General features: G+C 43.0%; 1 protein-coding gene and 1 non-coding gene across 2 annotated transcripts in view; one reads left to right on the plus strand and one right to left on the minus strand.

Annotated features, from left to right (window-relative positions):
* Nucleotides 1-17,934, minus strand: part of LOC124545960 (glucose dehydrogenase [FAD, quinone]) — an 82,721-nt gene that overhangs the window by 38,887 nt on the left and 25,900 nt on the right. The window contains exon 2 of the mRNA XM_047124925.1: nucleotides 4,939-5,196. Within this exon, the coding sequence (XP_046980881.1) occupies nucleotides 4,939-5,196 (258 nt within the window). The remainder of the gene's footprint in view (nucleotides 1-4,938; nucleotides 5,197-17,934) is intronic.
* Trnag-ccc lies at nucleotides 5,829-5,901 on the plus strand. Its single transcript has one exon. It is a non-coding gene; the product is annotated as a tRNA-Gly (tRNA).

The following is a 17,934-nucleotide window of genomic DNA, read 5'->3' on the forward strand; positions in this document are numbered from 1 at the left end:
GTGGCACCTGCTGAGACGCTAGACAAACGTGTGGTTCCTGCAGAGGGCAGCAGCCTTTTCAGGAGTTGCAGGGGCAACAGTCTGGATGATTGACTGGTCTGGCCTTGTAATGCTAACCAAAACGGCCTTGCTGTGCTGGTACAGCGAATGGCTGAAAGCTAGGGGAAACTGCAGCCGTAACTTTTCCCGAGGGCATGTAGCTTTACTGTATGGTTAAATGATGATGGCGTCCTCTTCGGTAAAATATTCCGGAGGTAAAATAGTCCCCCATTCGGATCTCCGCGTCGGGACTACTCAGGAGGACATCGTTATCAGGAGCAAAAGAAAACTGGCGTTCTCTGGATCGGAATGTGGAATGTCAGATCCCTTAATCAGGCAGGTAGGTTAATAAGTCACGGCTGCAACATACTATCGCGAATTCTTTACAGACGAGTGGAAAAACTGGTAGAAGCCGACCTCGGGGAAGATCAGTTTGGATTCCGTAGAAATGTCGGAACACGTGAGGCAATACTGACCCTACGACTTATCTTAGAAGATAGATTAAGCAAAAGCATACCTACGTTTCTAGCATTTGTAGACTTAGAGAAAGCTTTTGACAATGTTGACTGGAATACTCTCTTTCAAATTCTGAAGATGGCAGGGGTAAAATACAGGGAGCGAAAGGCTATTTACAGTTTGTACAGAAACCAGATGGCAGTTATAAGAGTCGAGGGGCATGAAAGGGAAGCAGCGGTTGGGAAGGGAGTGAGACAGGGTTGTAGCCCCTCCCCGATGTTATTCAATCTGTATATTGACCAAGCGGTGAAGGAAACAAAAGAAAAATTCGGAGTAGGAATTAAAATCCATGGAGAAGAAATAAAAACTTTGAGGTTCGCCGATGACATTGTAATTCTGTCAGAGACAGCAAAGGAACTGGAAGAGCAGTTGAACGGAATGGACAGTGTCTTGAAAGGAGGATATAAGATGAACATCAACAAAAGCAAAACGAGGATAATGGAATCCAGTCGAATTAAATCGGGGGATGCTGAGGGAATTAGATAAGGAAATGAGACACTTAAAGTAGTAAACGAGTTTTGCTATTTTCGGGGCAAAATAACTGATGATGGTCGAAGTAGAGAGGATATAAAATGTAGACTGGCAATGGCAAGGAAAGCGTTTCTCAAGAAGAGAAATTTGTTAACATCGAGTATAAACTTAAGTGTCAGGAGGTCTTTTCTGAATGTATTTGTATGGAGTGTAGCCATGCATGGAAGTGAAACATGGACGACAAACAGTTTGGACAAGAATAGAATAGAAGCTTTCGAAATGTGGTGCTGCAGAAGAATGCTGAAGATTAGATGGATAGATCACGGAACTAATGAGGAGGTACTGAAAAGAATTGAGGAGAAGAGGATTTTGTGGCACAACTTGACTAGAATAAGTGATCGGTTGATAGGGCATGTTCTGAGGCGTCAAGGGATCACCAATTTAGTATTGGAGGGAAGGGTGGAGGGTAAAAATCGTAGAGGGAGACCAAGAGATGAATATACTAAGGAGATTGAGAAGGATGTAGTTTGCAGTAGGTACTGGGAGATGAAGCTTGCACAGGATAGAGTAGCATGGAGAGCTGCATCAAATCAGTCTCTGGACTGAAGACCACAACAACCACAAGGCATTTTAATTGTAACCTCTATTCTATAATACCTTAGAGGCTCCACTTTTCATATAGCGTTAGCCGCATGTATTTACTGTAACATATCTTAAAACCATAAATACACAATTACACGTTTTAGGGAAAAACTTGATAATTATGACATCACTGCATTGCGTCATTTCACCCGACACACCGGGTAAAATGAGGCAGTAAGTGGGGTAAATTAGCGTAACGACTGGTATAAGGTATTTAATTCCAGACATCTTACAATACAAAATATATGTGTTGAATATTAATTTATTAAACAGAACACTGAACAACCTGATTTAGATAAGGGAAATACTGAAAATATCAGCTTAATTAACTATGGAATAGATACAAAAAATAATGCTTTTTTTATAAAATAGTGACAAAAGACTCGAGTATAAGCGAATTCAGTAATTCTGTTGCGCATCTGTAAACCAACTAACGCTTCTTCAGACAGGAGTCACAGTTATAGTTTTCAGTACTGTCCCACCCATTGCATTCAGAATGACACCAAAAAGCACAGGAAATAGACCAGTAACATTTCTCGCCATCTTTGTCGAATTCACCGCATACTATGCACAGATGTTTGCCTCTGGTATTCTGTGCTGGATGGCGCTCTGTCTAACAGAAGTTCCATTACGAACAGCACTGACAGCATTTCGTAAGGTACGCGTCATCCAAGAAGCTCTCTTGTTTTACGGGTGTGCGCTCTCGACATCTGAACAGACGCAGGCATTCATATAAAAATGATGCACTATGTTATTTTTACTTTCATTAAATATACGTTAACGTGTCTCATGTAGCTACCTACTTTCATTAGCGTGAAACTGAAGTGGGGTAAAAATGACGAACTCGGCGTCTTTGCTTCAAATTACCCCAACAGGGATGGATTATAAACTACTGGCCATTAAAATTGCTACAGTCCTGAGACTGGTTTGATGCTCTCCATGCTACTCTATCCTGTGCAAGCTTCTTCATCTCCCAGTACTTACTGCAACCTACACCCTTCTGAATCTGCTTACTGTATTCATCTCTTGGTCTCCCTCTACGATTTTTACCCTCCACGCTGCCCTCCAATGCTAAATTTGTGATCCCTTGATGCCTCAGGACATGTCCTACCAACCGATCGCTTCTACTAGTCAAGTTGTGCCACAAATTTTTCTTCTCTCCAATTCTATTCAATACCTCCTCATTAGTTATGTGATCTACCCATCTAATTTTCAGCATTCTTCTGTAGCACCACATTTCGAAAGCTTCTAGTCTATTCTCGTCTAAAGTATTTATCGTCCATGTTTCACTTCCATACATGGCTACACTCCATACAAATACTTTCAGAAACGACTTCCTGACACTTAAATCTATACTCGATGTTAACAAATTTCTCTTCTTCAGAAACGCTGTCCTTGCCATTGCCAGTCTACATTTTATATTCTCCCTACTTCGACCATCATCAGTTATTTTGCTCCCCAAATAGCAATCTTCACATAACAAGACAGAAATACAGTTTAACTGTCAATAACGGAAAAGTCTCACAAAACACTACAGTAAAATTCGCACGGAAAAAACTGAATTCATTTGCTTCAGTTAAACCGTGTCGAGTCCGTTTCATTCAGTGAAATATCACTCTCCAGCTAATTACTTGCTCCGCGATATGATGTAAGGGCGGTGCCTAACAGCACGGCGGAAGCTCGCTTAAAAGCATCGCCCGCTAGAAAACCAGAACGCGTGCAAGCAGAATTTCAAGCTGCCTCACGGGAACGCACTTCCTATTCTTCTAAGACTTTCTGTAATGGGAAAGTAAATGGGCTGATCGGTCAGGATCAAAAACTACTGACTTCAGGAAGACACTTTACGTCATTGACTCCGTCCCAAAGGGCACACGACATCATCTTGACCAGCAAAGGCTGCCGGTCAACTCCTAACCTCTTCAGGAATGTATTTAATATTTAAACATTTGAGCCAATCAGAATCGGCAGTAGAAAGAAAGGATTTTCTTTGGCCATTTTCTGCTTCCACCGCCATACATGCTCGGGCCACAGCCCACTTAGGACGATTAGGTGAAGACCGGCCCATCACCAGCACACTAGAGGGGAGAACACTCCTTTCCCTCGGATTCTGGCTCTGGCGAGCATAACAGCCAACTGACGAGCACGCAGGTGCGTTCCGGGAATGTTACGTTAGTCCGTGCACATCAGAAAGCGGACTGTAAACAACCTACAGAGTCTGCTGCATCCAAGGCTCAGCTGACAACTTCGTAAGGTAGGCGAGCTGAAATCGTACACTGTAGTTTAACTTAGTATAATTCTTTGTTGAATCCCTTATCCTTACAATGACGTACCACTTAAAATGAGTTCGTAACAGTAAGCTCTGGCCATGAGCACTATGGGACTCAACATCTATGGTCATAAGTCCCCTAGAACTTAGAACTACTTAAACCTAACTAACCTAAGGACAGCACGCAACACCCAGTCATCACGAGGCAGAGAAAATCCTTGACCCCGGCGGGAATCGAACCCGGGAACTCGGGCGTGGGAAGCGAGAACGCTACCGCACGACCACGAGCTGCGTACTCGTAACAGTAGTAATAATCGTTATAAAAGTAAGAATTATTATCTCAATACAGTAATGTAAATATTATTAATATAACATAATATCTGGTTGTAAAATAAAGATCCTGTCAAATGGAAGTAGTGGTTTGCAAACAGAAACATGTGGCTGCTGTACAGAAGGAATCAGCTGTGGGGACAAAGTTGGGTAGTCTGGGAAATACCGAGGTGCAGCAGGGTGAAGTTACGCGATTTAAGATACTTCTCATTTATTGCGCATTGAAATTATATTACATGTTTCGATCAATCGAGCTCATCTTCAGATCTAAGTCTTTATGTCAGCGACCTGTCTTTTCTACTCAGAACCACATATCAGAGTACTCTGGTGTGTGGTTCTGAGTAGACAACACGAGTTGCTAACGCAACTGCTTTGATCTAAAGACGATCCTGAGTGACTGGAAGATAAAATGTTATTAAGAATGTGCAAACTAGACAGCATTACATAAGAATTCACTTAAATATCAGTACAGTTGCTGACTCTGACGAGACGAATATGTTGAGTGTATGAAAGCTACGTGAGGAAACGGAAAAAGCAAAAGGAAAGCTGGGATGATAGAGACACTGGAAAAGCTTTAATCTGATCTGGAACGCCGCGCGGTTCGGATGAGACGCACACCTCTGAACTAGACCGGGAGACGGTAGGGACAGGAGTGGTGGGGTTACAGAGCGTACCTTTCCGCGCGTCCAGACGCAGCGCTTGTCCTCCATGGCCTGGCAGGCGGACGGCTGCGGCTGCGAGCGGTAGCCCCAGTCGTAGCGGCTCTTGTGCAGGTAGAGCGACAGCAGCGGCACGTCGGTGATCTCCGACTCGTAGGTGCCCGCCTCGAGCACCAGCACCGACCAGCCGGCCACCTCGGACAGCCGGCCGCCCAGCACGGAGCCGGCGGAGCCCGCGCCCACCACCACGAAGTCGTACTCGCGACGCAGCACCTGCCGGCCACACCGCACCGCGTCACAGCACAGCCAGCCGCTGTCCGTTCACTTTACTTAGATGCCCAACAAAAACTGTCAAACACCTTCCAACTGATTTGTGGCTAATTTTCAAGCAAAACTCTGTGATAACGCTGACTGACTCTACGTCTACACCACATCTATATCTACACTTCACAAGCCAGCGTACTGTGTGTGGCAGACGGTACAAGTCGCACACGATTCGCGGGGAGAACGACTGCTGATAAGCCACCGTGTGGGCTGCAATCTCTCTAATTTTATCTTCATGGTTTTTTCGCGAGTTATACTTAGGAGGAAGCATTTTAGTGGTTGATTCTTCTACAAACTTACGCTCCTGTGACTTTAACAATAAAGCATAACGCGATGCAAAACGCCTCTCTCAGAGCGCCTCCCATTCGAGTTGGCTGAGCATTTCCGCTTGCTAAATGAACCTGTAACGAAACGCGCCACTCTTCTTTAGATCTTCTGTATTTTGTCCATCAGTCCTATCGAGTAAGTATCCCATACTGACGAGCAGTATTCAGGTACTGCTCGAACAAGTGTTTTGTACTCTACTTCCTTTGCTGATGAACTGTATTTCCTGAGGCTTCTTCCAATGAATCTCACTCTAGAGCCAGATGGCGCAGTGGTCAGCGCACTGAACTCCCATTCGGGAGGACCGCTGTTCAAACCAGCGTCCGGCCATCCTGATTTAGGTTTCCGGTGATGTCCCTAAATCGCTTCACGCAATTCCCGGAATGGTTCCTTTGACAGGACACGGCCGATTTCCTTCGCAATCCTTCCTTAATTCGAGCTTGCGCTCCATCTCTAATGACGTTAAACACTGATCTCCTCCTCCACCTCCTCCTCCGCAGGTCTTCCTGCATTTCGCTACAGTTTCCTATCGTCGCCACTTCTCTGTACACAACAGAATCATACGCGGAAAGCCTCGTGTAACTTACGACTTTATCCACGTAGTACCATAATACTGCCCTGTGGCACCCCCGAAGCTACATTTACGTCTCAAAACATCTCTCCTTACGGAATGATATTCTGTGTTCTGTTTGCTACAAACTCTTCAGTCCAGTCAAACAGTTGCTCTGATACTCCTTACGCTCGTATTTTGTACGTTAGGTGGCAGTGCCGAACTGCGTCGAATGCGTCACTGAAATCAACGAACGCCGTTATTTACCTGGGCGCCCTGCTTTCTGTGTCTCGTGGACGAAGAGGACGGCCCGGGTTTCGCACGATCATTCTTTTCGGAAGCCGTGTTGGTTCCTACGCAACAGATTTTCAGTCTCCGGAAACGTCATAATATGCGAGCATAAAACATGTTCCAAAATTCTAGAACAGACCGACGTCAGAAATGTAGGCCTATAGCTCTGTGCGCCTGTTCGATGACACGTCATGAAAACGGGAATGTGTGCTTTTTTCTAGTCATTAGGAACGCTTTGCTAGAGTACTGACGGTCCACTGTTACTGTGAGAGGGGCGGGCAGGTTGTTTCCCATACTCCGCATACACTGGAGCATATATCCCGTCAGCTCAAGTGGCCTTTCCTGTGTTGAACCACTTCAGTTCTTGAAACTTCCTGGCAGATTAAAACTGTGTGCCCGACCGAGACTCGAACTCGGTACCTTTGCCTTTCGCGGGCAAGTGCTCTACCAACTGAGCTACCGGAGCACGACTCACGCCCGGTACTCACAGCTTTACTTCTGCCAGTACCTCGTCTCCTACCTTCCAAAGTTTACAGAAGCTCTCCTACGATCCTTGCAGAACTAGCACTCCTGAAAGAAAGGATATTGCGGAGACATGGCTTAGCCACAGCCTGGGGGATGTTTCCAGAATGGCACTTCAGTTCTTTTTCTTTCTGTTCGTCACTTATTCACATAGCTGTTGTTCCTAAGCGATTTAATGAGAAACTACAGTATGATCTGCATGTGTGAAACAGTTTTGGAAAATTAGCTTCAACTTTTCTGCAAAAGCAACTTAAATTTGACTGATCTGTTTCTGAATAGAACAGATTAACTAACATTAGCATGGTATCATCAAAGGGTAATGGGTGTGTCGTGCAATAAAGTCACTTGTTATACACGAGGATTCGTGCATTGGAAATTTCTTTGCCATTTGTACGATCTGAAGCTAAGTATCCAAGAAAATGAACTTTTAAGCTCTAATGATTGTTGACGAATTATAAATATACTACTAATCTGAAGTTGGTGCTATCGGTGGGACTGCATTCAACAACAGGTGGCAAAGCCATTTGTAATCGTGGAGCTGAAATTATTACTTTACATGGAGCGTTGTGCTTGGCGATGCAGAGGCTCTGCATTTATTGTAGCAAAAAAGGACGTAAATGGGACAAAAGGGATGAGAAACCCAGTATTCGTCGTTAAAAAGCAGAGTCATGTTGTAACCTCCCCCTTACTAATCGGCCTATCCTGCTTGCGATATAAATGTGACCGTGGATCGCGTGTATGCCTAATGGATTTTTTCTAATTGTACAAGGCTATCTTTCCCGAAGAAATAATACCAATAAGTAGGAGGAAAGTGTACAACAGACCCTTCTGATGGAAAAGTCTACTAAAAATAAAAAGTAATTAAACCTAACAGGGTTATAATTTGTAAAAAGTGAAAATTGTTTTGCGCATTCACTCATGAACAACACTGGACAGGAAAGGGGTACCACTGATCATGAATCCAAAAGTTACCCTAATGTATGTTAGTATTGAACTTCGTTACGTGAATAATGACTTTCAGTGACCTCAACGTAATTTCATCAAAGAAATTTTTTAAAAAAGGAAGCACTTTTACTTTGCAGTTACTTATTTTGCAAACTGTATTCAAATTATTGTCTAACAACTGCGCCTTTTTTTACTGACTTGAACAGAAATAATTAATAGAATACGTACCAAACCAAACAGCGATGTGCTCCAAGCTATATGTAAAATAAATAAAACTTCCTCACTCTTAATGTGTGCATTTCTTAAGATATAAATTTTTTCCAGTGATTGATTCTCAAACTTGAAAAATGAAATTGCTTTACTTTAGTCACATACTGAAGCCTCTGTTGCACAACAGTTAGTTGAAAGTAGACTGAGGCTAAAATTCTTAAAAGTGAAATTATTCATTAATAAACTGGCTGTAAGTATTAAATTTGTTTCTTATGACGCTCAGTTAGAATATAAGGAAAAAAAGGAACAAGGACCCTCCTTGGTAACAATGTCTGAGGACAATGAGGACAGAATCGCCCTGAGTTTAACTGATTATTATTTAAATTAATTTTATCAATCAAATCACATTCAGTTGTGCTGCTGGGGTAGCCGTTAATACTTTCTACCAGTGAACAAAATGAAAAGTCTTACTTCAGTGCTGTGCATACGACGAAACTCGGAGCCGACGACGAATCTATGTTGCTGGAACTACTGCTGTTGTTGAAGATGATAGCATCTTGTGGAGCCACGGCTAATTACAGGAACGGGCAATCGTAATTAATTCACATCTCTTCCGCCCGTCCACTGCCCTTAGTCCTGCTACGCGTACATGACGCCGCCGAAAATGGTCCTCTCTACTGCGAGAGCGTTAACACCACACTAGGAGCGCTGGAACTCGTCAGCCTCTCTCCGTGCACTCCGCGCAAAAACTCCCAAAGATTTTACAACGCACAAGCACTGCTATTATCGTTGCTAGTCGATGCAAATAACAATTCCTTTGGCTTTTCCCCAGGGCTTGTAAGTTTCACAGTAAGACACAGATAAATACAATAAAATGTCAACAGATTTATACTTAAATTTACACATAAAGTGGAGCAATGTCCTTACTTATTAAAAGAAAGCATTTAAATTACAAATATTTACATACAATTCAGCAAAAAAATTATACAGGGTGTTACAAAAAGGTACGGCCAAACTTTCAGGAAACATTCCTCACACACAAAGAAAGAAAATATGTTATGTGGACATGTGTCCGGGAACGCTTACTTTCCATGTTAGAGCTCATTTTATTACTTCTCTTCAAATCACATTAATCATGGAATGGAAACACACAGCAACAGAACGTACCAGCGTGTCCTCCTTTAGCGAGGATACATGCATCCACCCTCCGTCGCATGGAATCCCTGATGTGCTGATGCAGCCCCGGAGAATGGCGTATTGTATCACAGCCGTCCACAATACGAGCACGAAGAGTCTCTACATTTGGTACCGGGGTTGCGTAGACAAGAGCTTTCAAATGCCCCCATAAATGAAAGTCAAGAGGGTTGAGGTCAGGAGAGCGTGGAGGCCACGGAATTGGTCCGCCTCTACCAATCCATCGGTCACCGAATCTGTGTTGAGAAGCGTACGAACACTTCGACTGAAATGTGCAGGAGCTCCGTCGTGCATGAGCCACATGTTGTGTCGTACTTGTAAAGGCACATGTCCTAGCAGCACAGGTAGAGTATCCCATATAAAATCATGATAACGTGCTCCATTGAGCGTAGGTGGACGAAACTAAAATAAGCGCTAACATGGAAATTAAGCGTTTCCGGACCCATGTCCACATAACATCTTTTCTTTATTTGTGTGTGAGGAATGTTTCCTGAAGGTTTGGCCGTACCTTCTTGTAACACCCTGTATAATTTTCGGTGTTACAATGTGGTTCCATACTCACATAGAGAGAAATTTTAATATAAGATATGGGCGAAACGTAGTATTCAAAGTGCTTTGATTACCGGATAGGCAGCCTCACGTGGGCGATTGCAAACAGTTTCAAATGTTAAGCAAAAACCATCATGTTCCTAATTTCATTACACAAGCAAAACCTAATATGAACAAGGTAATTTGCTTCGTAATAAGTTAGTTGTCACCTAAACGTGTGCAGCAGCAAGACGAAAACAGCAGGTCAGAGTCCGAACTAAACACAAACCAGTGTGGCTTCCGCCCTGGCCACGCTTTCCCTTGACTGAAATTCGCGCTACGGCGTCTGGCTGGCTGTCGCAAGACTAAGTTCCTGTGTTCCACGGCACATAACACTCGCGACTGCGCAGCAGTCGGCGAGGCGGAGCAGCCTGTCAGAAATACGACACCTTGCGAACAGGCGAGTGGTGCTCTTATGAAACAAGTTGGCACGAATGGCCGACGTGTTTCATTGTCTCACTTGTAACACATGTTCGGCAACAAAGTTCTCTGTTTGGTGTGCCGCTCATGCGTTTGAGGTTCTCACTGGAATTGAGTGGGTTGTAGAGCAAGATGAACAGAGTTAAGAGCTGTGCTTGTAGGACTGTAACCGATCAGTTTATGGGGACGTTAACAACAATGAAACGCTCCTCTCGTCCTAGTCTTGGAGTTCCGTTGTGACGCGCCAGATAACATTCCAGAATCCACGCGCTGTTGGCGATGTGAGTCGCGTGACACAAACTACGCGACGTACGGCTGCACGTTTTCAACAGGAAACATTTATTGACGGACATCTATTACTTCTCGGACTGCTGCACATGTAAAATTAGTTGAAGTACGGTTCGACAGCCTCACTTTGAACTTCGAGACAGCGTTACTCACAGTCCAAAGCCAATCGTTAAAAATCTTCCAACCACCCAACTGTATTCAGAAATGTTCCGAAATGCGACCACCAGACCAGAATACGTTCATCGCTAACTGAACACCGCCTGCAATAAGCACTAGCAACTCCCGCCGATGATCAGAACAACAAATTGGGATTCATTTTAAAGTCAGTAGGGAAAGAGTCGCACAAAAATATCACTCTGAAATTTCCTGGAAAGAAATATTAATCTTCGCCATATCTGTCTCGTTCACTAAAACACCACTATCCAACCAGCTACCGGCTCCACAATCTAGTGTGAGGTGTCTGCACACTCGAAAACCTGGACGACTCAATCCAGTACTCATCCCGCAAACCAGAACACACACTGGGATTCTCTCAGTTTACCGTGCTGCAAGAAATTACGTACTCGATCAAGAAGGATTACCCTCTCCACACTTCTGCAATAAATTACGAATACACCAACTCCGTCGTAGAAGGCGCCGGGCTTCCCCATCCCACGAGAGCTACAGGCTTATTCTTCCCTTTCGCGAGATCCTAGAACGTTGCACAATATTGTTTACGTTTAGTCTTCCGACCAACCGGAATCAGGGGTAGAATGTAACCATTTTCATTGGCTACTTCCTGCTCCCGCTAATGCACCTAGTGTGAAGTACTGCTTCCTGGCAACATTTTCAGTAATTTTTCTGCGTCAGGGTTTGGAAAACACCGTCCGTCGTGGGGAAAATATTCGCCCTTAAAATCAGCCTAGTCGACTCCGACCACCACCCATTTAGGGCGATTACAGAAATGTCGTGCCATCATCATCAGGCCGAGCAAAAACTGCCTTCCCTCTGCAAGCGCAAACTGACGAAGGTGACTAAATAGCCTGCGTTGAGAGACCACCTGAAGACAGACAAGAGTCGGTCGCTATAGTAGTGTTGTGGTTTACGTGAAAAGAGAGGAAAAAGTTTTTCTTTTATCTATAAAACTACGACCCGATATGTGGAAGAGTAAATATAGGAGATGTGGGATAATGTCCCCCGATGAATCGGGGAGGACACGCCAGCAAACAATTAAAACGGACGTTTATGTAGAGGAATCGTTACAAAGGTCCACCCCTGAAACCCTCCTCTCCTCCCCAGCCACAAAACACCGTCTCGGTGAAATAAAGTACTTCTGATTATAACGTGTGATAGATGATAATTGTAATGGAAAGCCTCTGAAAGAAACTTTTAGGGAAGCATGATAATTGTTTCGCTCCTGGCAACAGATCACTGGAGAGCAACTCTTATAACAAAGATTTGAGACGCGTGCAACTAAAACAGCAGCTGACGTATCAGAACTAGATAAATCCCAAGTAGACGAGAGCTCGACAAGCACAAACGACAGAGGAAATGGCTAGAAGTAGCACATCTCTTACGGTCTTGTGAACATCTGCAGTGCCGGTCACCTACGCACTGTCTCCATTTATAACGGAGATATTGTTTGATAAATCCGATGTGAACGTTCTGACAAGAATTTTGCTGTGAAACTTTTTCGAGCAACAGCCAGACGGCCTGGCTCAATCACGCTACCGCTAATCTGACGATGACGACGAAACCGCTGAGGTCATTCAACGTATTTTACGTCATACCAAAAGATCCGAAGAACTTAGCATACCATATTTCGAAGATCTTTCTCAAAGCCAGAGAGAACTGATACACCTAGACGAAGAGACCTTCCAAAATCCCAGTGATATGAGAAGTTTATTTGGACATTAATTCATCAGTAGTACATATTGATGTATCTTGGGGTGTGTTTAAATGTTATTTACTGGTAATAATTGACGGAATGTCAACGAGTAAGCCGCGAGGAGTGGCCGCGCTGATTGAGGCGCCATGATGTCACGGACTGCTGAGATTAAAAAATTAAAAAAAAGCGGTCTAAGGCGCTGCAGTCAATGACTGTGCGGCTGGTCCCGCCGCAGGTTCGACTCCTCCCTCGGGCATGGGTGTGTGTGTGTGTGTGTGTTGTTCTTAGGATAACTTAGTTTAAGTAGTGCCTAAGTCTAGGGACCGATGACCTCAGCAATTTGGTCCCTTAGGAATTCACACACATTTTTTTCAACGAGTAAAATAGGAGCGATATCAAGCATTCCCCAAGACACTGTTTTAGGCCCTCCAAATCTATGTACATGATTTACGAGACAATCTGATGTAATGTTTTAAACTTATTTTTTACTTCTAGAATACATCCGCTAGGATTCCTTAATCATTGCAGCCACAGTAGCTGCTGAAGACTTAGAATTCGTTCGATGTAATTCTGTCTTTCATTTATTTAAGATAACAGAACATGGATTGTCTCAGTCTTTTTCTGACTATTGAGTAAGACATTTTCCAGAGTAGGACGCAAGTACGATTCCTCTCATCACTGTCCCGCATAAATCGCACTTTGACTAGTACGTAGTAATATTTGGACATGTACACATGCGGTCAGTGCTATGCGACTAATGTTCTGTTTCTGTGGGAAGAGTTAACGCTAAATTGTATGCTTTAAGGTAAAGTAGTCACTGAATTCCTTATTGCACATTTTCATAGCTGTACAGTACATATTATTTAATGTTGTACTCTGCTCTATCTGCATCTAAGATAGTGCAGAGTCAATGTTATATTCCGCTTTCTTTTATTAACGACGGAGCGAGAGTACTATAACGTAAATATTTCTTACCATGCTGACCATCACGACGATAACACAAGAAATAGAGCCTGCAAATGGTCGCAATTGTTATTACGTTACTCTTGGTTGGAGTACTGAAGATACTTTGTGAAATTCGTATGTTTTTTCCTTTCTTGTAACTGCCTTCTTAAATGTTCGCTTACGGTCCACTAAGGTCATCAGAAGTTCAAAACCAATTGCAAAATGATTTGGACAAGATATCTACATGGTGCGGAAAATGACCATTCACGCTAAACAACGAAAAGTGGGAGCTCACACAGATCTCGAGGTAATTCAGTTCAACTTAATGCCTAGGGATTACAGTTGCGAAAAATTTGGACTGGAACGATCACATATATAATGTTGCGGAGAAGCCAAACCAAAGACTGCGTTTTATTGCCGGAACGCTCAAAGAGACTGTCTGCAGTACGCTCGTCCGTCTTCTGCATAGTGCGATCCTTACCAGATAGATTGACGGAGGACAACGAGAGATTACAAAGATGAGCAGTTCGCTTTTTATTGTAGAGAAATACGGGAGATAGTATCAAAGTTGGAATAGTGGCCATTGAAACAAACTTGTTTTTCTATCTTTGTGGCGACATCTTTTCACGACCAACTTTTCAGTCGAATACGAAAATATTTTGTTAACTCACACCTATGTAGGAATAAATGATTTTCGTAATAAAATAAGAGAAATGACAGCTCGCACGGAAAGGTACAGATGTTCGTTTTCCCCACATACTGTTAGAGATTGGAATGGTAGAGAAATAGCCTGAAAGAGGTTCGGTGAGCCTACTGCTAGGTAACTAAGTGCGAAATGTTGAGCAGTCACGTAGGTATCGATGTAGATCTTGGTAGCTATAGTAAAACCACAAACATTAACTTACTCAGGGCGCAAATAGACTTAGCTTGTGCGACAATGCAGTCTGTTTTGACACAACCGTATTCCCAGCCGCTGTAGCTGTCGAACGTAATTACTTTATTGTAATTAACTTCTCTTACTCCACTCGAAATGCACGTTTTCAATAATTAAAATGCCTATCAATGTGGATTAATGTTGCTGTGTGTGTGTGTGTGTGTGTGTGTGAGAGAGAGAGAGAGAGAGAGAGAGAGAGAGAGAGAGAGAGAGAGAGAGATAGAGAGTGAGAGAGAGAGAACGCTACAAGCTATACCCTGCAAGATGGACCACGAAACACTGACGGCAGTTTCAGGTCAGATCGGGTACTTGACAGTAAACTGAACGTCAATTGATTCTAATCCCGTCCCCTTACATTGAACAATAAAACTCTCCATAAGCCTGTAAAACTACACAAGGACACAGCACATCTGACAAACAGGTAACTACACAGATGAGCAAAGGGACGGTCTGCGCGCTCGATACCATGTCCTGTGCCGTGTGCTGTCACGCTTAGTTTCCTCTGAATCCGGGAGGGGAAATATTTATTTCACTAAAAGTAATGGACTGTGTTAGCGGTCTGAAAAATATAACTTTCTAGTACCGAGAAAGAGACTTGCCTAATGCTACAGTAGCGCAGGAATATGTAGGCAAGCAGTACTTTGCATTACACAGGTGCCTAGATGCTAATTAAGAGCTGTCGCGTGATGACGTAACCGTTCATTCAAGTTACTGGTTCTAGATGTTTAGTTCTGCTTAGAAGTGCGGAGTTGTCAACTTGAAGTAGCGCCTAGATTTACTGTCGGCGGGTACCCTGAGCGAATGAAAACAACGCAGGCCATACCGTCGACATTTCCACTGTTGTGCACTAGTTTCAGTGCAATACAGATACAAAGCTAATTGGGCCATGAAACCAAACGAAATACAGTAACTCTGTAACAAGCCGCACGAAACCACGGGTTCTTTATAAGTAAATATTCAAAAGATACCCTCAACAGTTTCTGAAAGCTGGTGGGTACGGAGTTCTGGTTCACCCTGTATATTCGTTCGACATAACATAATCGGTTAATTAAGCGTGCTAAAGGAAATACAGACGTCTAAAAAATGAGATTAACAGAGTGTGCAAAACTGCTAAGCAGGAATGGCCAGTGGACAAATGCAATGTTATGAAAGCATGCATAACTAGACGAAAGACACACTGTAAGTAGGCTGTTTAGGTTTTTTTATTGGTAACGCCACCTCTGTATGAAAATCACTGGCTGTGCTGTGTGCAGTCTGTGGCTAGTTTGCATTGTTGTCTGCCATTGTAGTGTTGGGCAGCGGCAGCTGGATGTGAACAGCGCGTAGCGTTGCGCAGTTGGAGGTGAGCCGCCAGCAGTGGTGGATGTGGGGAGAGAGATGGCGGAGTTTTGAAATTTGTCATGAACTGCTATATTTATATATGATGATATCAAGGTAAATACATTGTTTGCCGCCCGCTCCATTTCCCTATGCGCAATTACCAAATTACTACTTTGAACATTGGTTAATTCATTACTCTGCGGCGCTAACACACTGCTTTCGTCTTCACTGTCATTTCTCAGTTTACTTTGGAGGCTAGTATTACGTTTTTCACACGCCATAATTGTCACAATATTTCACACGATAACACAGAAAAGCACAATTTGAAGAGCAAAATAAAATAACATAGCAATGGAAATAATGTCTACTTAATTGCCAGCGCAGCTGCGAAATACTTGGTGCAAATCTACATCCATGCCACAACTGTTTTACTGTACAACAATGAAAGACTGCAACTACAAAGGAGATTCTCTCTACAATTACGCGCTAGCAATAAACAAAATCTACACTAATTACACAAACTACAAGAAAAAAATCAGAAGATTCCAGTGAGGTATCCTAGGCTAAGGGTCGACATATGAAACGTCCCCTTTGAACAATTATACAAGACTGTCCTTAAACTGACACACAATATTTTGTTAGCGCAACGCAATCTGACTTTCAAAATTCCCTACAAAAGAATGGCCCTGACTAACATTAAACTATACCTTTCACAAATCACTTACCTCACAAGAATCTTCGCTGCTCAAGCTACTGCAATACAGCGAGCGCCACTACTGCCAGCTAAATAAAAGATTCAAACTATGGAAGGCACTAACTACTGATAGGGATAGTTAGCAAATGAAAGATATTAATAGAGAACAAACAATGTATTTACCTTGATATCATCATATATAAATATAGCAGTTCATGACAAATTTCAAAACTCCGCCATCTCTCTCCCCACATCCACCACTGCTGGCGGCTCACCTCCAACTGCGCAACGCTACGCGCTGTTCACATCCAGCTGCCGCTGCCCAACACTACAATGGCAGACAACAATGCAAACTAGCCACAGACTGCACACAGCACAGCCAGTGATTTTCATACAGAGGTGGCGTTACCAATAAAAAAACCTAAACAGCCTACTTACAACACGCCGCCTGTGGGAAAATTAAAGAGACATTTGGAGAAAAGAGCACCAAGTGTATGAATGTCAAGAACTTAAATGTGAAGCCAGTACTAAGCAAAGAAACTGGATGGTGGAAGGCGTCTGCATAAGGGGAATAAACATCAGGGGAATATTGCAGAAAGGGAAGAGGAAGTAGGTCAAGACGAGATGGGTGGTACGATACTGCGAGACGAACTTGACAGAGGAATGAAAGACGTAAGCAGAAACAAGACTCCTGTAGTAGACGACATTCCCTCAAAATTATTATGATCCTTGGACAAAATTACTCCATCTGGTATGCAAGATTTATGAGTCGAGCGAAACACGCTCAGACTTCAAGAAGAATGTATTAACTCCGATTGTAAAGAAGGAAAGTGCTGACAGATTTGAATGCTACTGAAATATTATTTTGATAAGTCACGGTTGCAAAATAGTGATACGAATTATTTACAGTAATATCGAAAACCTGGTAGATGCCAACGTAGGGGAAGGTCATTTTGGGTTCTGGAGACATGTAGGAACACGGGAAGAAAAACCGTGACTCTATTCTAATAGATAGGTTGAAGAAAAGCAAACCTGCGAAAGGCTATTTGCAACTTGTACAGAAATCAGACTCCAGTTATGAGTCGGCGGACATGAAAATTTTATAAGATAAGATTGTCATCTACCCCCCCATGTTATTCAGTCTGTAAAGTGAGCAGGCTAAAAAGAAACCAAGAAGAAATGTGGAAAGTGAATTACAGTTCAGGGAGCAGAAATAAAAACTTTTCGGTTTGTCGATGACATTTTAATTCTGTCAGAAAACTTGGAAAAGCAGTTGAACGGAATGGATAGTGTGTTGAAAAGTGACTTGACTGTAAAATGAATCAAAAACAAGGGCAATGGAATGTAAGTTAAATTTGGTGATGATGAGGGTATTAGATTAAGAAACGAGACACCAAGAGTAGTGGACGAGTTCTGCTGTTTGGGCAGCAAAGTAACCGATGATGGCCGCAGTAGGGAAGATACAACATGCATACTGCCAAGAACAATATTTCTGAAAAAGAGGAATTTGTTAACATATAAAATAAATTTAAGTATTAAGAAGTCTTTTCTGAAATCATTTGTTTGGAGAGTAGCCTTGTATGGAAATGAAACGT

Source organism: Schistocerca americana, chromosome 8 (assembly GCF_021461395.2).
Source record: "Schistocerca americana isolate TAMUIC-IGC-003095 chromosome 8, iqSchAmer2.1, whole genome shotgun sequence".
NCBI lineage: Eukaryota > Metazoa > Arthropoda > Insecta > Orthoptera > Acrididae > Schistocerca > Schistocerca americana.